At 44.9% G+C, this 21,651-nt stretch overlaps 1 protein-coding gene across 12 annotated transcripts in view; it reads right to left on the bottom strand.

Annotated features, from left to right (window-relative positions):
• Window positions 1-21,651, bottom strand: part of PPFIBP2 (PPFIA binding protein 2) — a 1,806,653-nt gene that overhangs the window by 505,733 nt on the left and 1,279,269 nt on the right. For all 12 annotated transcript variants that reach the window (XM_069623590.1, XM_069623589.1, XM_069623593.1 and 9 more), the window contains one exon: window positions 17,157-17,268. In XM_069623590.1, the coding sequence (XP_069479691.1) occupies window positions 17,157-17,268 (112 nt within the window). The remainder of the gene's footprint in view (window positions 1-17,156; window positions 17,269-21,651) is intronic.

The raw sequence follows: 21,651 nt of genomic DNA, 5'->3' as shown, positions 1-21,651 counted from the left end.
TTCTCCGACTGGCCAGGGAAAAAGGAGAACTACACCACGACGGAGACAAAATACACTTTTATCCGGACTTCTCCCCAGCAGTCCAGACACAGATGAGATCCTTCACTACCACCAGGCCAAGGCTCAAAGACAACCAAATTGCCTACTCAATGCTCTTTCCAGCACGGCTCAGAGTACAACATGGTGGAAAAGTCCATTTCTTCCAGACGCCGGAGGAAATAAATGCATTCCTAGACCGAGCAGGATATCCCAGGCTGAATCCCAGCCAGGCACAAGCACAGAGAGAAAGAAATCACAGGAACCCAACATAACCAAACAAGGTCAACGGCGTGAAACCCACTTACAAAGCACAGCAACCTTACTGAAACTAACACTGGAGTTAAGCACTCCGGGGTCGTGCAGCTTGGGAAGCCCCTAGTGCCCCCTGCACAGCAAAGTTATTTCAAAAGTTCATTGTTAATGGGTGGGAAATCGGGTGACAGGCACGCAACGTTGCGGTTCACTCCTCGATCAAGTGAGCAAACGGGCAAGTTGGGGGTTGCCCTTGTAAGGAAGGAAGTTGGAGAATGGGGAGGGAAATGCACATCCGAAACACCGGCCCCCGCCGACCTTCGCAGTGCCGTACCCCCTCTTTGGAATATTAAGGAGACCACCAGCAGTCAGCCGTAGGCGTCGACCACAGCACCCTGCGACCCCATTGGTCGGATTCAACAACACCAGCTTAATCATGCAACCTAAACATACAATTCAGAGTCGCTACATGGAACATTAGAGGAGGCAACCTCCCTTCTAAAACAAGGAAGATACTACAATACTTGAAGAGACATGAAGTAGATGTGGCCATGATTCAAGAAACGCATCTGCTCCCTAGAAAAGAACACCACTGGGCCCGAAACTGGGGCTGTCACAGGTACTTCTCCTTGTACTCGTCATACGCCAGAGGGGTGGCAATCTCCTAATTAGTCAGAGGACTGGCTTTTGGTTGATAAATACCGAGAAAGATACCGAAAGCAGATCACTTTTGGTAAGAGGAATTGTAGCAGGCAAATAAATCATTTTTGTCAACTCCTACGGCCCCAATGTAGACGGGGCAAACAACTTCGACTGGGTGCTCACACACCTTTCAGTACAAGACTCTGTGACGATCGTGTGGAGGGGTGATTTGAACATAGCCCTAGACCCCGCAAAAGATAGGTCGTGGAACACGACACTACCAATATGCAAAGCCAGCCTTCAGGTACAGGAAATATGCAGAGCCTACGATCTTATAGATGCGTGGAGACACGGTAATTGGGAGCAGCGCAACTACACGTTCCTCTCGTCAGTGCACAACACTAGCTCTAGAATAGACTACCTGTTCATATCCGCAAGAGGTCCTCTCCACTGGGGGTCCTGTCAAATTCTACCTAAAACGTTCTCGGATCACTCTCCGGTAACCCTCATCTGCAATCCGTCCGCCTCCAAATCTCGCTTGCTGTGCTGGCGCTTCAAGCCAGGATCCCTGCAAGACCAAGTGTTTGCATCCGAACTATGGGACAAAATCTCTGCATTCATAGAAACAAACCTGGGCACAGTATACTCGATGAGCACGATTTGGGAAATGCTAAAGTGTTTCATAAGAGGTGTCTGCTTGGCTAAGGAGAACGGCATCCTCAAACTGATCCGACAGCAACTAACCACCAATGAGGAACGGTAAAAGCACCTCGAACTCAAGTGCTCCATGATCTACGCTCCCAAGCAGCACTTAAAGAAGAGCTGCAGACGTTTAGAGCCACGGCAGAACGGGAACTAGAATTCCTGGGCCGTAGCAGACAGGTCCGTCAATACGGCTAAGGCCAAAAACCAGGAGCCCTCCATGCAAAACTGTTAAACGCCGACAAGAAATTGACGACGGTCGAAAGGATACGCTCTAAACAAGGCATGATCATGCACACAGATGAGGAAATAGTAGAAGAATTCAAAACCTTTTACCAAGACCTGTACACCTCAAAATACAATTCAGACTCTGAAGCCCTAGGCAGGTACCTCGAAGACACCTAACTCTACTGGGTAGAGAGAGAACTGCGTGAACCCCTCAAAGAACCCATCACATCGGAGGAGATAATGGAAGCCATCAAAACCCTGCAAACACCAAAGCCCCGGGGCCCGATGGCCTAACAGGAGAATTTTACAAAGCCTTTGCAAGTACCCTGGCTCCCCTTCTTGCAGAAGTGTACGATGAGGCGTTAGAAACGGGGTCCCTCCCACAGTCTTCCTGTGAGGCCAATATAATCTTATTACACAAGACTGGCAAACCCCCCGAAAAATGTGCATCGTATAGACCCATATCTTTACTCAACCTCGATAATAAGATACTGGCGAAAATACTTACAAATAGGTTATTGCCACTGATGCCCGGTCTCGTGGTCGCGGATCAGGCAGGATTTGTGCCCAGATGCAGCACGACTTTCGGCATCAGAAGGCTGTTTGAAATTATCGAATCTCTTGACCCCACTCACCAAGCTGTCGCAGTCCTGCTCGACGCCGAAAAGGCCTTCAATTCGGAAGAATGGCCCTTCCTATTCGCAGTGCTCACCCAGATGGGCCTAGGTGCCCGATTCATTAAACTCATCTCCTTATTATACACAAACCCCCAAGCTACCATTATCGTGTGATCAGCAAGGTCTTCCCCTATCAAACTACAACGAGGCACCAGACAGGAGTGCCCGCTATCAGTGCCAATATTTGCACTGATAATGCGACCTCTGGTGTTAACCTACGTTCCCAGCAACTCCACAGGGAGTTTAACATCGGTCCACACCGGCTGATCATATCCCTTTATGCGGATGATGTAGCGTTATTTGTACGCGACCGCATTGAAAATCTGAACCCAGTCATGTGGGAAGTAATTCAATTTGGGTCAATATCTGGCCTAAAAATTAATCACACTAAATCGACCATATTCCCGCTGACTCCAGCCACCAGGGCATTCACAGACGACTATCACTTTGCATGGGAGACCTCATGAGTCCGCTATTTGGGGATATTGATGCAATTAAATTACCATGACGTTTTCCGGGATAACTATGAGGCAGTAGCAAAAACACTGCAGGAAAAAGTGAACTGTTGGAAGTCATTCCCACTGACCCTGTGGGGAAGAGCCTCACTAGTCAAAATGGTGATCCTCCTGAAACTACTATATCTATTTTGCAACATCCACATTTTAATTCCGCAATCCTTCTTGAAAAGAATTAAAAGCCTAGTCCTCGAATTACTATGGGCGAGCAAACAGGCCAGAGTGGCTCATTCAACGCTGATACTTCCGGTATCCAGTGGGGGCTTAGCGCTCCCAGATATGGAGAGATATTTCTGGGCGGCTCAGGCGCAGTTCCTCAGCTACTGGTACACCACGCACTTCGTCAGACCACACGTGCAAATAGAGCGCGCACTAGTGACTCCCGACTTACTGAGGGCGGTTATCATTAGTCCGCTCTCAGTACCCAACAATACTATGAACGTGGTCCTCGCGACCTATGGGATCTGGAAGAGGATTATGCAAAAATACAAAGTTCAGGTCAGGTTCTCGTCCCTCCTCCCGGTCAAATTCATACCAGGGATCCCTCTGACTTTGGAAAGGGTCTTTCATCAATGGGTGGAGAAACTGCAGATAAGCACTCTGGGTGATCTATTCAGTGAAGGAACTTTTATAACACCCCAACAAGCAACAGAGAGAGGGGGCAACACCTCCCTTGACACGTTCCTCTACTTTAGAACCAGATATACCCTCCAAGCACTTTTCCCCACTTTCCCGCAACAACCTCCAACATGGCAAATTTTACATAATGTGATCCAGGCACAAGGTGAAGGTAGATTAGTCTCAACCATCTACAAATCCATCTTAACAGACACAGTACCCATAAACACACGCACGAAAACAAGATGGGAGAGGTCCCGCCACGTAGTAATCCCAGATGAGGTATGGACATATATCCTAAAACAAACACAAAAAATAGCCCTCAACTCACGTCTCAAGCAAATCCACTTTAACTTCCTGCACCAGACGTACTTTACTCCCACCAAAAAGAGTAAACAACAACCGGATTCACCAGCAAAGTGTGAAAGAAGTGGAAACTCAACAGCCGACTTTGTCCACCTCGCATGGGACTGCCCCAAGCTGACCCCATTCTGGACCCAGGTCCTGCAGATTATATCAGCAATAGTAGGAGAGGAGGTACAACCCGTTCCGACGGTGGCATTGCTCGGAATGACTAAACAACTCTCACCAGCAATAAGGAAACTGGCAGGTGTGCTGTTGCCTCTAGCTCATAGGAGAGCCGCCATGTCCTTGGGTCGGGGACCGGCCCCGACAGTAGCAAACTGGGCTAAAGACATTCTCTACTGACAAGACGTGGAGTCAGACTTCATCAAGACATTGCCCCAACACGCACGCCCCCCCCCAATATTTGGGGTCCACTCGTGACATACTTAATCAACGAGGCAAATGAGGACACAGCATCCTCGTCTGGAAGACAAAGTACCCAAGACGTTGATACTTAATTCACCCAAACACAGGAACCTGCACATCTACTGATATGCACAGAGGAGGTAATGGCTTATCAACGATCTCGGCGGACTGGAGGTGGGAATGAGTAGAGGGGGGCAGGGGGCTTTGGATGGCACATGGTTAATACACCCTAATATGGGTGTGATTGTTTTGTAACAGTTTGAAAAAAAACTTAAATACATTTTGTTAAAAAAAAAAAAAACTCTTAAAGTCACCCCATGGGTCGTTGGGTTTTTCATAGACTCACACTTTAGTTACAGTTATTTGGCTTTGGTTTACTAGACTTTTGCTGCTTTCCCTGGTTTGGTGTTCAAAAACAAATCGGGCATCACCTTCACTCACAGAGGAGTGCTGCTTGTTTTACAATAGTTCAGTATTCACAATTAACGTGTGACTTACTTTCATTCAAACACAAGTACTGCTTCTGCCGCTTTTTACTAATTCTGCTTCTACGTGAGTGCTGCTCACTCGTCGGGTGCCTGCTTCCAATACGTGAGCGGGGACAAAGCGCTCCGGGGCCACTGACAACCTGTGAACTCATCGTATTAGACAGGCGCCTCTGTTCCCCTCACCGCTCACAGGACTTCTGCAGTTGTGTCTCCTTGCGACACAGCAAACTGCTTTGGTAAGTCTGCCTTCGCCCACACCACTTCCAGTTGGAGCTCTTCTGGCTCCTGAGGCTCTCTGGTGCAAACCAGCCACTGGAGACAGCTTTGAGGCCCTCAGGTGCATGCCAGCCACCTGGACGCTTTCCGCTGTGAAGCCTCTGCAGACCAGGTCACATGGGGGAAAGCTTTCCTTCTGCACACATTCCGCTGCACGACCTCTGCACTTCAGATTTCTGGGGGCACAGACTCTCTCAGAACCGGCAGCTGATATCTTCCAAGCAATGGTTCCAGTGTCTTCTTGTCTCTCCAGCTTCTGCTTGGGCTGCCAGCATGAACCATGCTGCTTCTGACTTCTTTGACTCTCCACCAACAACGCCAACTCTCTGGCCTGCACCCGAAGGGTCCTTTTAAAGCCTCTCAGTCGCCCTCGGGTGTGGGTCATCTGCATTCATGAACTGACCACTCCTGCAACATTGTGCCTCTTCAGCCCTCTTCTTTGTCCCATGCTTAGGGAACTATGGGACTTGAAGTCCCCAAGGGGAAATTAGGTTTTATATCTGTTGTTTCAGAATAAGCCATTAGAAGAGTGGGGGTTCGGGGAAAATTGAACAAGGGGGTCTTCAAAGAATCTCTTGTACTATTATACAATGTTTGTATATAGACATATTTCTTTTGCTTTCTACTTGGCTATTGGAACAGAGTCAATGTTATTTCTAAAGATGTTGAACAAGTTTAGCTCACATGGGTATCATAATATAAACTTAATACATGGGATTGATTTACAATTGTCCAATGACATAATTCACTTTACTAACATTCCAGTTAATTTGGCAAGTGGGTTTCTAAAAACATTTAAACAGTTTTAATGCTTCTAGTTGTAATTCGGTCTCAAGAAACGCAACCCATACATCAGTATGTACATCATAGTCTAGTGCTGAGATATGCAAAACTAATAGTCACTTACAGAAATTGTGCTCTAATATTGGCAACTTGTCATCAGCGCTAAAGCCCCACTTCTCCCATGCTGTAATGTAGCTATAGTTCTTGGTTTGGCTTCATACACTGTAAGCATCTGATCTACTGCTTACACTTTAAAATGTTCAATGTATTGATTGTAACATTCGTACTGCTTGCTTCATTACAAGATGTTTTTACATTAACCGTTGGTGACTAGGGATGCCCCAATCATCATAAATATTAGCTTGTTCCATTCTTTCACTGTCAATAGAAAACTAGTTTAATTTATTGGTGGAAATAGGTTATAGTTGATTTTTGGACATTAACCACCAAGCTTCATTCTTTCATATATAAATAGCACATAGTAATTAAATTGTTGAGAGATCTGAGACTAAAAGCTATTTCAATGGGATCTTCAGTATATGACAAAATTGTGATTTTCAGGCAACAGATTCCATCAACTCCATAATGAATGTATTTGTAAGAGCACTGGGGACAAGGAACATCCCTGAAGTAGTCATCAGTTGAACATTTGACAACAGCAAAAGACTTGTACTAATATCTTACAAAACCTACTTATCCAGTGATACTTAACTAGCGCTATCTCCACTGTGTTTGCTTTTCTATGAAGGGCCATGGTTCTTTTACAATACTGCAACATTAGGCTTAACTGATACAGTTCACAGTGGAAGTATGTGTTTCCTGTAGTGACGCATAATATTGACACATTGCAACAATAGCATAATGGCGGGAATCAGAAACAGAAATGGGGTGGAGAGATTAATTGTAGCATCAAAGGTAAACTGTGATAATTTATATCATGTATACTGCGACACGAACAATGTCTTTTGTGCTGACCATCACTATACAACCCTGACATACCAGGATGAAGCGTTGTGGATAGTTTTAAGAGGAGACCATTTGTTTCGGTCCTCAGGTCAAAGGTCGGGGTGAGTGTTACATGCATTCATGCTCTAGTTGGCAAATCATCTGTCTTCCCTTAGAAGAAAGATAATTAGGGAATACAAATAAGACATCTGTTGGAGAAGCTCTGCAGCCGGTGCAATACTACCTGCTGGTATTTGGATGACATGGGGCCAACTAATGAAGACATTTATGTGCAATGCACATTGCTTTAAATTTGATTCTCACAACAAGGGGCAGTGAATTGAGGGTGAAAGAAACCAGTGTTCTTGATGAGTTTGGTTGGCCGGAAAAAAAAGAACATTTCTTCTCTTAAATGTCCAGCCAAAGAGGAGTTACTCATTTCCTAATGGCAGCTAGACAATCACTTAGTCGATAGATTTAGAATGGAACTTTGCAATGTCTTTGCACAACTGAGAGACATCTACATCAGAGAGTTAGGATACCTTAAAAGCATTACCAATGTAGACAAGAGGAGGTTTATAAATGTACAACAGAATGGATGAAAGAGGGGGTTTGTGGCACACCACAAAGGGGTTTTTGCAGGGCTAGGAGTAGAAAGGGGGCAGAAAGGCATGTTGGGAGCATTCAGAATGAAAAGAGTAACCAATTCAAGACCAGGAGTGGAGGATGAACAACAACAAAGCCATAGCAATGAAACAATACCTTGTGATTATCCAACTAAAATGCAGCAGAGCAATCTAATAGGCAGTACAAGGGTAAGTAGCCCTCTGTCATTGCATTGAGGATCTTGTCCCACACCAAGAATACTGGTCCTTCTGTGCTACGCAAATGCCGGAACCCAGATAAGTAATCATCTAGTAAAGAGGGGGTGGAAAGAAAGTCCTTTAGTTGAGTGGTTATCAAGCATTTAAGGACTGAAGCCAATTTAGGATGGTTGGCAACGGGATATTAACTGGAGGGCTTAAGGAGATCAAGCAAGAGCTATTTTTGGTGGCGACTGATGATGGCACATTTTAGAGAATCAGGGAAAGCCCCTTTGTGGATTGAGGAAGGCTGAATATAAAGAAACACAGGGTTGGGAGGGTCTGAAAGGATTTGATCAATGACTGAACGGGATCTACCACAGAAACTGCAGATTTTATGGAGGTAATAAGAGGTGGCATAGTCCAAGGAAGAGGGTGAAATAGGAACAGAGGTGCAGATGAAGCCAATGGTCCATTATGGAAGCAGCTGCTTTCGTATCGATTACCCTATATATTTCTGGACAACAAAGATGGCATAGTTGGAGCAGAGGTCTTGTGAAGTAGAAATTGCAATTTTAAGTGCTTTTGGATGGATTACATTCTGGATCCACCTAAAGATTCTATTGCTTGTAATAGATATCGTTACAATCTTGTTGACCAAGAACGATTGCTTGGAGCTGCAAATGGCTTTGGTTTCAAGAGAAAGTTCATAGGCCCCTTTGCCTCACAAGAGATATGTCTTCCTCCAATGCTTCTCTGAACTCTAGCTTTAGATTTCAATAGCTACTGCCCATGGTTAAATAGTTGTGATGCTTGGTTTTGCTTTTGTTGCACTGCAACCAGGCTATTCAGTGCATGGGCAGATACTTCGGTTATACAGTGCAGTATAAAAACTCCAGAGAGTGAAGATTCTAAAAAAGGCGACATGTATAAATGATGTTGTACATTTTATCTTCCCAGAGGCAAATTCAAGAACACATTTTTGTGTGACAATTACTGTAAGAAATCAAGATATTTGTACAAGTAGTATCTGTTCTCAAATTCAACTGGTGATTACATCAATGTACAAAAAGAAATATGCATGGGATTGCCCCTTTTAGCACATATATTACTGCCACATATTTCATATAAGTGTCTGAATAGCTTACAAACAATGCTAAAGCAATACTACAACAAACTGATTTGAAAGTGTCATTTCATTTTCAGTAACAACTGTATTCCCAAGTCTATGCATCTTGCTCTATTGCATTGTAACATTCAGTTCTTCACACACAGACAGGAGGCCGGCTCTTTGCCAGTGCAGTTATATTTCACAGCATATAACAAGGCCTAGCACTGTAAGTAGCTTGCGTATATCAGCAATCTTTATTTAATTCTTGGGTTGTACTAAAATTGTATTATATTCTTGAGCAGGAAAGCATTCAGAAGTATGCATTTTAAAAGGATTAATTGTAGAACTTAAGCACTTAAGCCCTGCTCCATGAAAGAAGAGGTTCAAAGTAGAACAGTTATCAGTCATTTTTTAATTTCTGAAATTACAAAACATACTCTATCAACAGTACATGAACAAACAGTTGGAAAACTGTGAAATGCGTTGTACCGCGTTATTTTACTTTTGTCATGAAATAAACGACTCTTCTGGAAATTACTGCATGCGGCTGAGTAATTCATACAGATCAGAAATGTTACTCTCCATCTGCTGCTCTGGGGGATCTAATCCCATGTGTGAATCCATACGCTTTTTCGAATAAATATATATATATATATATATATATATATATATATATATAGGATACATTACTCACCGTAATCTTATTTCTGATGCTTGTATCTGCTTAGATTCACATGCTGTGCATAGGCCGACATCTAGAGGAAGCTGCGGAGTATTACAGTTTGTTTTTCGAAACTCGAAAATGGGCATCGACACAGGCGTGCCAGTAATACTATCCCTAGTGTGACGTCCACTGTACCCAAGATCCCTCACGCGTCTAGGATCCTCAGATTGTATTTTTTCTGACATGAGGAAGCATGAGGAGTAGCGTGAGTACAGATGATCCAAGCAGATAGACAGAAAGGTAAGACTACAAGCAATCATGCGCCTTCTCTCGGAGGGGAGGAAGGGTGGGTCGCATGTGAATCTAAGCAGATACAAGCATCAGAAATACGATTACGGTGAGTAATGTATCCCTTCTGAGGCTTGTGGAATCTGCTTAGATCACATGCTGTGCATAGATTAGCGAGCAGTACCAGAAGAAGGAGGTGGGATGTGAGAAGGGTCATGAGCAAACAGGTGTCTTAGAACCGCTTGTCCCACTTGTGTATCTGTCTTGGAATGAGTGTCAATGCAGTAATGCTGAGTAAAAGTGTGAATAGAGCTCCAAGTAGCTGCTTTGCAAATGGTGTCGAGGGGAACATTTGCAATGAAAGCCAGAGTGGCCCCAATGCCTCTAGTAGAATGGGCCCTTGGCGTAAAAGGCAGAGTTTTTTCAGAAAGAGAGTAACACAGCTGTATACAGTTGATAATCCACTTCGAGATCGCGCCTTTAGAGACGCGATCCCCCTCTCTGCCTGTAGCTACGGAGACAAACAGTTGATCTGTTTTCCTTAGCGGTCTGGTTTTATTTACTTAGTAGAGGACCGCCCTACGCACATCAAGGGTGTGTAGTTTCACCTCAGCTGAGCTTTGCGGGTTCTGGAAGAAAGCCGGAAGCTCGATGGACTGGTTTACATGGAACTTAGATATAAATTTAGGTGAGAACCTAGGGTGTGTGCGTAAAACCAGTTTGTCTTTGTGGATAGTAAAGAAAGGATCCTGCACTGACAGAGCCTGAATTTCACTGACCCTTCTTATAGAGGTAATGGCTACTAAGAAGGCCGTTTTATAAGTCAGGTGTTTGAGACTACTTTTATGCATGGGTTCGAAAGGGGGGCCCATGAGCTTAGCTAGCACCACATTGAGGTCCCATCCTGGCGGTGGGTTCGAAATAAGAGGGTGAAGTCTCTTTACTCCTTTCATGAAGGCTTTAACTACTGGTACTTTCCACCACAATACTTTGTTATGGGATGTGGTGTAAGCCGAGAGGGCTGCCAGGTGTACCTTCAGAGAGTTAAAAACCAAACCTGCGTCCAGCAGGTGGAGCATGTATGTTACAACGTTGGAAGGAGTGCAATCAACTGGGTTGATTTGTTTATTCTGGCACCAAATAACGAATCTCTTCCACTTGTCAAAGTAACAGTGCCTTGTGTTTGGTTTCCTGGATTCATTTAGGATGTCCATACACCTCTGTGGTAAATTGAGATGCCCAAACTCTATGACCTCAGGAGCCATGCTGCCAGGTTCATTGAGTTGGGTTCCTGGTGCACTGTTTGACCTTGTTGCTGGGACAGTAGGTTGTACCAGGCTGGGAGTTTGATGGGCTCGCACACCGCCATCCTGCGTAGGTGTGGAAACCATGGTTGTCTCGCCCACATGGGAGCAACTAGGATGAGCGTCATCGATTCCTTGTTCATCTTGTACACCACCTTCCTGATGAGAGGAGTTGGTGGAAAAGCGTACGCAAACATCCCTGACCAGTTCATCCACAGGGCGTTCCCTTGGGAGTCTGGCTGGGGGAACCTGGATGCAAATCCTGGGCATTGTTTGTTTTCGCTTGTGGCAAATAGGTCTATAGTGGGGAAACCCCACTGAGAGAAGAGATCTTCTACGATATCTCTGTGAAGGACCCATTCGTGTTCTTCGGGGAGGGAGTCTCTGCTTAGGGCATCCGCTAGGGAATTGAGCTCCCCTGGAACATGTTGTGATGACAGGAAGATGTTCCGTCTGAGTGCCCATATCCAGATTTTCTGGGCAAGCTTGGACAGATTTGGCGAACGAGTCCCTCCTTGTTTGTTCAGATAGAACAAGGCTGTCGTGCTGTCCGTCCGGATCTGCACCGACAAGTTTAGCAGATGGGGCTCGAACGCCCGAAGCGATCGGAATACTGCCAGAAGCTCTAGCAGGTTGATGTGGTTCTTGGCTACTGAGTGAGACCAGAGACCCTGAGCTGTGTGGTGGAGATGGTGAGCTCCCCACCCAGTCAGGCATGCATCTGTAGTCACCACTGCCTGTACTTCGGGATTCTCTCTTGTCCACCAGTGTAAGCTCTGTACGAGTGTTGGCGAAACGACCACTAGATAAGGGTGTCCCAGCCCTCTTCCGAGTGTTGGTAACCACTAGGGAGTCTGGTTTAAGATGTCCTCTTATATAAAGAGGGTCAGACTGGGCTGCCCGAAAAAGTTTTTCGACTCTGGGGTTGACGGCTCTGGTGAGGTTAGGATTCCCCAGGGATGGATCTATTCTACGTTGGATGGATTTAAGGATAGGGATGGTCTGAGCGACCGGCCTCCTCTCTCCCACCAACTCTTCTGCGAAGTCCCTTTCCTCCTGTACACCGTGGGTGTCGATGTGAAAATGTTCTGCTGCGCGAGCGAGAACTTCATTAAGGAGGGGCTGGTTATCAACTGGCGAGTCGGTAACTGGGGCTTCGCTCTCTACCGGGGAATCTACTCTGTAAATTTCCTGCTCATCTTCTACCTCCTCCAGGTCCTCATCATCCGCATAGTATTCAGTCCCGGTTTGTTCCTCCATAATGTTAAACCACTGGTCCCCTTCAGGGAAGGCTGTCCTTGGTATCTGGGGTGTGGAGTAGAGTATGGAGTAGAGTAAGGCTGCACCTCGAAGGGTTCAGGTCTTTCGAACCGGGCCTTTTTACTTAGGGGGATAGGATCAGAGGAGCCTGAGGGTGTGGCCCCTTGAGGGTCATAGGAAAGGAAATGTTCTGGGTTTTTGTCATAAAAATCAGCTAAGGAAGACATCCTTGACATGACCCTGTCTATGTCTTCACTGGACCATTCTTTGGAACAGGGTATGAGTTTAGTAGGCAACTTAGAGGACTTATCAAGGGTACCCTTGCTGGATGTTGATGTGCCAGTAGATTTGTGTTTGTCTGTCTGCTTAGGGTGGAAGGATGGTCTTACAGGAGTGGAAGGCTGTGCTTTCCGCTGTTTCCCCCCCTCCCCGTGCGTGGAAAAATGTTTTCCCTGCCCCTTGGAGGCCCCAGAGACTTTCGACGCCTGGCGTCGAGGGTCGGGAGAGGTATCTGTGTGTTTCGAGCGTGGGGCCTCGCTGGTGTTAACTGCGGCCTCGGTCTTCTGGAGCGCGGCCTGGGGGTGGAAGTCGTCTTCGTCTTCCGACGATCGAACTTCCGTTAATCTAGGGAGCGAGGCACTCTTGGCAAGAGTGGATGATTGCCTTGCGTCATGAGGCGATCTCGATCGAGAGCGCCCAGAGGACACCGAGTCGGACCGTTCTATCTGTGCCTCTTTCCGAGAAGTCGACGTCGTCGAGGTTCGGTTGGACTTAGTGTGCTTAGTGTGTGTAGGGTGTGTAGCGCTTGCGTCGCCGGGGGTCTTCCCCATAGCCGCCCTGCCGGACAACCTTCCGAGGTCGGGGACCTGCGCTCGGCAGTCTTTCGACGCCGTAATGCCCTCGCCGTCCGAAAGTACGGCGTCGCTGCCATCGCTGAAGGCGCCCTCCGCTGCCATGGCCGCCTGCCTGGCGTGGTGGGCCCAACGCTTTGTCGAACGGTCCTTAAGTGTCTTAGGCTTAAACCTACTACACGCTCTGCAGTTCGCTTCGGGGTGGTCCCTCGGCAAGCAGAGATTGCACGTGGCGTGCCTGTCGACCCAAGGGTATTTGCGGTTGCACTTGGGGCAGAATTGGAAAGGGGTACCCTCCATACGCACCTTGAGGCAGCGGGCTGGTAAGTGTTGGAAATATATAAGGTGTACCTATATACCAAGAGTGAAGAGTATGTACCACCCCCCACTCTCCCTACTTGCAGGGCCGAGGCCAGCGGCCTACTAGGCCCGGGCCGAGGCCAGCGGCCTTCCGAGGCCCAGATCCGTCGTGCAGCAGCCGACGGTCGATGTCTTCTCCAGCCGTCGTCGAGTGTCGAGGGTCGACGTTGGGGTGGGGAAGGATGTCAATAAATAATTTAAACTTCAATAATTAGCAAAAGTAAGGCTAAGGCCAGGGGACTCCGCAAGATGCTTCCGACCAGTATGGCGGAAAAAAACAATCTGAGGATCCTAGACGCGTGAGGGATCTTGGGTACAGTGGACGTCACACTAGGGATAGTATTACTGGCACGCCTGTGTCGACGCCCATTTTCGAGTTTCGAAAAACAAACTGTAATACTCCGCAGCTTCCACTAGATGTCGGCCTATGCACAGCATGTGATCTAAGCAGATTCCACAAGCCTCAGAAATATATATATATATATATATGTGTATATACTTTAATTCATGTGTGTTACAGTTTAAAACAAACCTTTCATACAGTAACATAGCATATTACATACCAGACGATAAAAACAATTTTACATAAGGTAAAACAGCAATACATAGAGAATTTCTCATGCATTGAGGCTCCAATGCCAAAACACATCAGTTGTTAACGTCACCGTACATTGTACAAATCTACTTAATAGCTGAATGTGTAGGGCTGACAGTGAGGGACAGTCGATAATTAGGTGCATTAAGATCTCCGCCGCTAGTGAACAATAACAACATACCCTCTCTGCTCTAATAGTACCATTCCTTGCCGCTGAAACTTCCTATGTTAGAAATAAGTTACATTTCAATATTAGAACATCACTTCTAAAATCATGATGGGTGTTTTGATAAATTGTGAGGAACCGTATTAAAAGCCTTAATTTCCAAATTATAAAACTAGTGATACCTCAATAGTGAGGCTCTATTGGTGATCCAATCAATCTCAAATAATGTATTTTTAACCTTATTGGACTGCATTATAAGCTCCTCTTTTGTTGCATTTATAGCAGTTAATTTACTATGACTGTTGGTGCCCCAAACCTGTAACACTTTACAAGCATTATTAGCCAATTGTTCCTGCAGCTTCAAAAATAGACTAATAGCGGAGGAGCTAGAACTTTACCAAACAATTGTAGCAGTTTCCAATCAACATGCGTTTGTAGGGAGATCAGGTAAAGTTCACGGCGAGTAACCCACATTGGGATGCCCTGTGGAAGGGCTACTAGTGTTTTTTGACAGATTAGCGCATCAAATTTACCCTAAATCAGGGGTACTGCACACGGTTTCGGCACTAACTAAATTTTGGGCACTATTTTCTGGTGATAAAAATGTAAAAGGGGAGAGATCTATTAGCGACTGTAGAATCGATCAAGTAGGCGAATTCGAGCCGCTGCTACAGTGGCCGCTGATCAAAGTGGGTGATCAGTATTCTGTTTGAATGTTTTCCCACAGGTAAACAGCCCCCAAATATTTAAAATGATCCACAACCTCAAGTTAAGAGCCATTGAGCAGCCAATTATACGATCGTCGATTTGATTGTCTTGGTGGTTTCAAGATTAGTATTTTGGATTTCCCCACGTTCACCTTTAGATCCAATTCCTCAAAATGAGTATTTAGTGCAGTCAGGGAACACTACAGCCCAATGGGCGTGTAATCACACAAAATAAAATCAGCATATGCCAAATGCTTGATCTGCAAATCCCCTAAGCGTGGTGTAAAGGCTTGAACTTGCTGTAGAACCGAACCCATATCACTGATGTAGGCATTAAACAAAAATGGAGCAAGGACACATTCTTGTCGTAATCCATGATGAGTTCTTATCCATAAAGAATAATTGCCTTGCTGATTTTAACATCTTATCAGACAACTTGAGTAATGAAAACATGCTGCATCTGCTTAGATACATTAACATTCAATCACTTTACAAATAAATGTAAGGGAAATTCTGCATTTTAAAATTTGCATATCAAGAAAAGGGGATACATGTTCAATTACAAATGCAACGCCTACATGCTCAAAATGTCAACCAATATTACTTAATTAAGCCGTTTCTCAATATTTCAACAAATGTTGCTTTCTGACTTTGTGCTACCAGGTCAACAATTATGGTTATGTTTTCATCTCAAGTAGCTGGATTGGGTTTCAACAATGAATGTTTAGTTTTTTGTCTGAGTATATGGCTTGGGTCGAGGGAGGGAGATCCAGATTGCACAATTGCACTGCAGGTAAGGATTGGATGTTAGAAGACATGTGATATTGGACATGCCTGATTCCACTCCATACAGGGGAACCCAAAGGAGGGTGGCTAAAGAGGTTTCCTGAATTCTTGGCGAGCACATTCTATGTGGGGCAGAGCTGGACAGGACTGCTGAGTTCTGCTAAGAGAACAGATGGGACAAAAGGCTTTACAGCTAGATGATAGATTATTTTTGTCTGCACCCGGGCTCTAAAGAATGGTCATTTTGCTAATATTCCAAATTCTAATTTTTTTCTTGTTAATGTATTTCTGACACCAACATTAACATTTCTAACACATTTTGTTATATATGGCCTTTGAAATCAAAGAACAGCCATTATGTGCTTTTTGTGAGGTAAGCTCTTAAGTGACAGCACTACTGGGAGTATAACTTTAATTTTGCTGTGCACATTTTAGATAGCTATGTACATTGTTAATTGGCTGTGTCCATTGGATTCCTAGACATGAATAAGACGAGAGCAGTATGCCAGCACTATATTAAAGTACATGATTGCTAATATTGGGGATGGTTCATTGTTTTACTATACTATTTTATGTTTATATATTTTCTCTACAAGAAAACAAAGATACTCACAGTGAAACTGTCAGTGGTAGTGGTAACTCTTTCAATAAGTAAATAGAGCTAACACTCACTGGTGCATTTCATTGGGAATAACACAATTATTTACCACAAAACATATCACAGGCCTAGGTGAGAATTTTGATAGTCTGTCAGATACATGTTGTCTCTGGGAAGATGATTATGGTGAAAATCAAGACAGTAGTCAGGCGAGTATAAATATTCCTGGGATTGCAAGCATAACATCTCACAGTATTATTAGAGACCTCTGATTAAACTTGTAAAGAAAGGGAAACATCACAATAGCAAAAGATATGGATTCATTTGATAATAGAAGTAATCTGGCAATTGTATTAAATAGTGATAAAACAATGTGTTTAGCATATTGTGAGTCAAAATATTACTTTATATGCTCCTTAATGTGTATGAAAAACAATGGTGCTCATCTCAGCATAATCTATATAAGGTTGAATATTTTGGCATACATTTCTAGGAAGTAGTCCAGCCTCAGATATAGTTAAGTTCTGGGCACTGGGCATAAATACCATTTATTGACACCCGCATATTTTAGAGACCATTGAAAGAGAACGTGGGGGGACGAGGGCAGTATCAGATAACCTTTTTGATTATTGATTAGCCTTCACTTGCATTATCTTGAGGCTATGTTGGACTAAATATGGCACATATTCCACTACACTGATATTGAGACTGCATGATTTGGCATTACCTCTTTCTGCATTTTCAACTTGTACAGAGGCACTGGTGGAAATCTGCCCGTGTAAACGTTCAATTTCTGCATCTTTTAATGCAAGCTGCTCCTGAAGCTGGGCGATTTCAGCCTGAAAAACACAACCATCATTTGGTCATCAGAAAACGCTGCTCAATACCAATCATCACCTACAAACTACAACCATGAATGGTAGTATATTTTTACCTTGAAAGGTTAACTTCAACAAACCTTTTACTGAAAATACCTGCTATTAAAAGCCAAAAAAAGCAGTGGTCGAAGTGTATGAAAAGAAGTAGTGGAACTATGTTCCCTGCTGAACTGCCCCGCTCCTCTCAAATCCCATTGCGGCACCCCATTCCCAACCACAATGCAAACCCCCAAAGAAATGTGCCTGCAAGTTTCAACTGCTTCCAGACTATTCCGGACCGGTTTCTTTTTAAAATAAAAATATCGAAAAGAGTAAAACTTAATTAAAAAGTAGAGGACCACTGCTCCCAACCGCTCCCGCCCACTTCGACCACTGATTCAAAGTAAGGACAATGATTTGACCTGTCTGCAAAACAGTAAAGATCTAAAACAGAGTGGCAAAAGGCACCTAACATTAATAAATGTTGGCATAAAGTACTGGAGATGTTTTTAATGCAAGTAGAATTGTATAACCCAGACCTGTGATTTGAACAACAGTATTTTATTTATTTATTGCATTTGTATAGCACGTGCAAGCCCTCAGGCATCAGGGCGCTGTGGAGAATGAGTTACACAGAGGCCACTGGAGCCAGAAAGCGGTTACAAGTTACAGTGATGCCTTGAAATACATAGTTGCATATAGACAGTGCATACGTATTGCAGTGGTTACAGGTTTCAGGTTGCATAGATGCAAATTCTGTTGCATGTAATTGAGAAAAGGTATAAACAATGCATACATAATGCTAGAAGGGTCCGTAAGTGGAGGGCAGGCAGGGACATACATATTTAATTGAATACCAGGTTTTGAGGCCTTTGCGGAAATCCCAGTAAGAATCTTCTGACCTGAGGTTCAGTAGGAGGGAGTTTCATTGCTTGGCTGCAATGACAGGGAAGCTAGAGCCACCTGCTTTGGCACGTTTGTAGGAGGGTTGCACTGCTTATGTGCATAGGAGGTTCTGACCGGCCTGGTTGATAGTGGTTTGGAGAATCTTTGGGAGAGGTATGGTGGCGCTGATTTGGAAATGCATCTATGTGTAATGGTTAGGGTCTTGAAGAGAATTCTTTCCCGGATGGGGAGCCAATGTAACTTCCTGTGGGCAGCTGATATGGGTTTGGTTTTGTGGAGGTTGAGGGCAGCTCTTAAGGCATTATTTTGAATGATTTGCAGTTTTTATTAGGTTGTGGGAGGAGGTGCCAGTGAATAAAGCATTGCAATAGTCTAGTCTAGCACCCACCACGGCGCGAGCGATTGTCAGGCAGCTATCTGGTGAAAAGAAGGCTTTTGCGGCATTAAGGAGTTTTGTGGTGTATGCAGCTGAGGAGGCGATAACATTGACTTGTCTGTTGAGTGTGAGTGATGCATCTAGGTAGACTCCCATGGTTTTTACTGAGGGCGAGACTGGGCTAGGGATGCCGTCGATAGTGAAGATAGAGTATTCAGGGTTCAGTTTGTTCAAAGCTGTTGGGTGTCCTATGATGAGGAGTTCTGTTTTGTCATCATTCAAGCAGAGGCCGTGGGAGTGAATTTAGTGTAGCAGCATCTTCTGAGTAGGTGCCGGAGAGGGGGAGCAGAATTTGGGTGTCATCTGTGTATTTTGTATATGCAATGTAAAGGGCGTCAAGGAGATCGAAGAGGGGTTTCGTGAATATATTATAGAGTGTGGTGGAAACACACAAGCCTTGGGGGACCCCACAATTGATTGACAAGGGTGTTGCAATGGCACTGTCGGAGAAGACTTTCATTCTCCTACCTTCTAGGAAGGAGGCTATCCATTCTGTTGCTTCTGGTGAGGAGGCTGCTCAGGTGAGGTGATGGCAGGGTATACTATGGTCAACTAAATCAAACACTGCTGAAAGGTTTACTAGCAACAATAGGGACAGTTTACCTTTATCTCTGATATCGTCCATTTGATTTTTTAAGTCGAGGAAGGCAGATACTGCATCCAACCTGATGCTCCTCAGGGAACTCTGAGCAACCCACCAACAACTATTCAACATAGACAAAGCCTCTTATTATTAGAACACCATAGCAGAAGCCAACAAAAACAATGACCCCTTCAAAGCGGACAAGCACTTCGTCAACCCGCTACAAGACCCTGCCATACCACAACCCATCGAAAAATCCACCATCAACACCTTCTTCATCGACAAAATCAGCAAGATTTGCCAGCACACAGATACCAGCTCTGCTTCCACAGACTCACCTCACATCCCTCCTCGTGAAATCTCCACACACTGGACAACGTTCAAGACACTCTCTAGAGAGGACCTGGTAGACAACCTGGCGACCCTCAAAGTCACATCTCATACAGACGACATCCTCCAAGCATCCATCCTCAAGACCCTCTCTGCAGAAGCTCTCCTTCCCTACCTGGAGATCATCAACAGCTGCCGAACTCAAGGCACATTCCCATCAGCCCTAAAGACAGGACATATCCTCCCTCTACTAAAGAAACCCACTCTGGATCCCGACAACCTAGTTTACTATCACCCCATCACCCATCTTCCCTTCCTAGGTAAGATCATTGAGAAAGCATTAGCTGTGCAACTGCAGCAACACATCGAAACCAACAATCCCCTGCACACCTACCAATTTGGGTTCATGCCCAGATGCAGCACAGAGATGGCAACCATACAAGTGGATGAAGATGCCCTCAACATCCTTGGCGATGGCCATCCCTGCCTTCTGGTTTTACTCAACCTCTCGGCTGCTTGCAACACAGTATACCACCAGGTGCTCACAGACACCCTATATCGGCACATGGGGATCAGCGACTTTGTCCTACGCTGGTTCAAGTCCTACCTCGCCAACCGCCAGCAGTTTCGTCAGATGGACTCTTTTAGATCGCCAATGCTACCCATCACCTGTGGAGTCCCACAGGGCTCCATCCTCTACACAGGAATCTTCAATCTACACATGGAGCCGCTGGGAGCCCTACTCGCCACAAACCAATATCCACATCCACCAATACGCTGACGACACACAGCTATAAATCAAGATTGACATCCATAGGCTCAACCATCCATTGCCTCTCGCTGATCCAGTCTAGGATGTCCAGTGCATACCTGAAGCTCAACCCCTCCAAGACTGAATTCCTACTCCTCACCAACAACACTGAACACCCAGAGATACACACCTGGCTATCAAACATGAACGCTGAGGGCTTCACACCAGAGCTCACCTCCTGCACCACTTTCCTCGGGTTCCACACCTCTTCAAGACACGCACAGCTAAGAAAATTCTGACAGCTTGGTAAAGACTCTCCCTCATGTTGAAAGTCAAGCTCTTCCAAACTCTGGGCAGCTTTAAATCCACCGTTCAAACACAGGTCCTATCTCACCTGGATAGGGGCAATGTGATTGTCGATCTGTAGATTAAATCTATAAGCACATTTTGTTTCTTCATCAGAAACTTGCTATTTTCATTAAGACTGGAATGTATTCGATTTTTTTAAAGTTAGAGATCAGCAGTAAACCATATGGTTTTAAGAGATGCTTGCCTGAATTTAGTAATCAAAAGGCCCACCTAGTTGAGGAAAAAAGTGGTCCAATAGTGAAGGTTTGATAAACTAGGACTGCGTCAGAGCTTTTGGAAGAAGGGGTATTTGTATTAATTTAAAAAACAGGTATGTCAATTTCAAGTAGAAATGACTTACAACACATTTACAGATGGCGGCAGCATTCCGATGACTGGTGCCTGTATAATAGCAGAAGGATGAGAACAAGTAGTGAGTCAGTTTATGAGGGTTTACAAATAAATTAGGACATACACCAGGGACAACAAAACAAACAAAACAAAATGTATATAACGAAAGGGGTGACTTATAAAAGGTAACATTAACATAAGGGGGCCAGTACTTAAAACTAAAGAGGAGTACTAATTAAATATACAAAATGACATTATTAAGCGTCACTGGAGGCATAGGTGGGGTCAGGTAGGGAGAATGGGAGAGAGGGCATGGCGAGCTCCCTCTTTAGCAAGTAAATGAAGTTTAAGCTGAACCTTGAAGAGATCCACAGTTGTGCTGGCTTTGCGTGTTATGGGCAGTGATTTCCAGCGGAGTGGGGTGAGTAGGGAGAAAGAGCTGAAGTGAGAGGAGGCACACAGGGGGTTTGGGAAGGTGAGATTGAGTGAGGAAGAGGATCGGAGGGATGAGGTGGTGAGTAACCGGAGATATAATTAGGCAGATACAGAGGAGCAAGGCCATTGATAACTTTGTAGACTAGAAGAAGGAACTTGAAAATAGAGCTGTTATGCATGGAGAGACAACCAGCATGTTGTTGGTGGGTAGAGATGGGGAGCATC

The sequence above is a fragment of the Ambystoma mexicanum genome, chromosome 11 (genome assembly GCF_040938575.1).
Source record: "Ambystoma mexicanum isolate Mex_15411 chromosome 11, UKY_AmexF1_1, whole genome shotgun sequence".
NCBI classification, from domain to species: Eukaryota; Metazoa; Chordata; class Amphibia; order Caudata; family Ambystomatidae; genus Ambystoma; species Ambystoma mexicanum.
The sequence above is the reverse complement of the archived record's forward strand: the minus strand, read 5'-3'. Positions and strand labels throughout refer to the sequence as shown.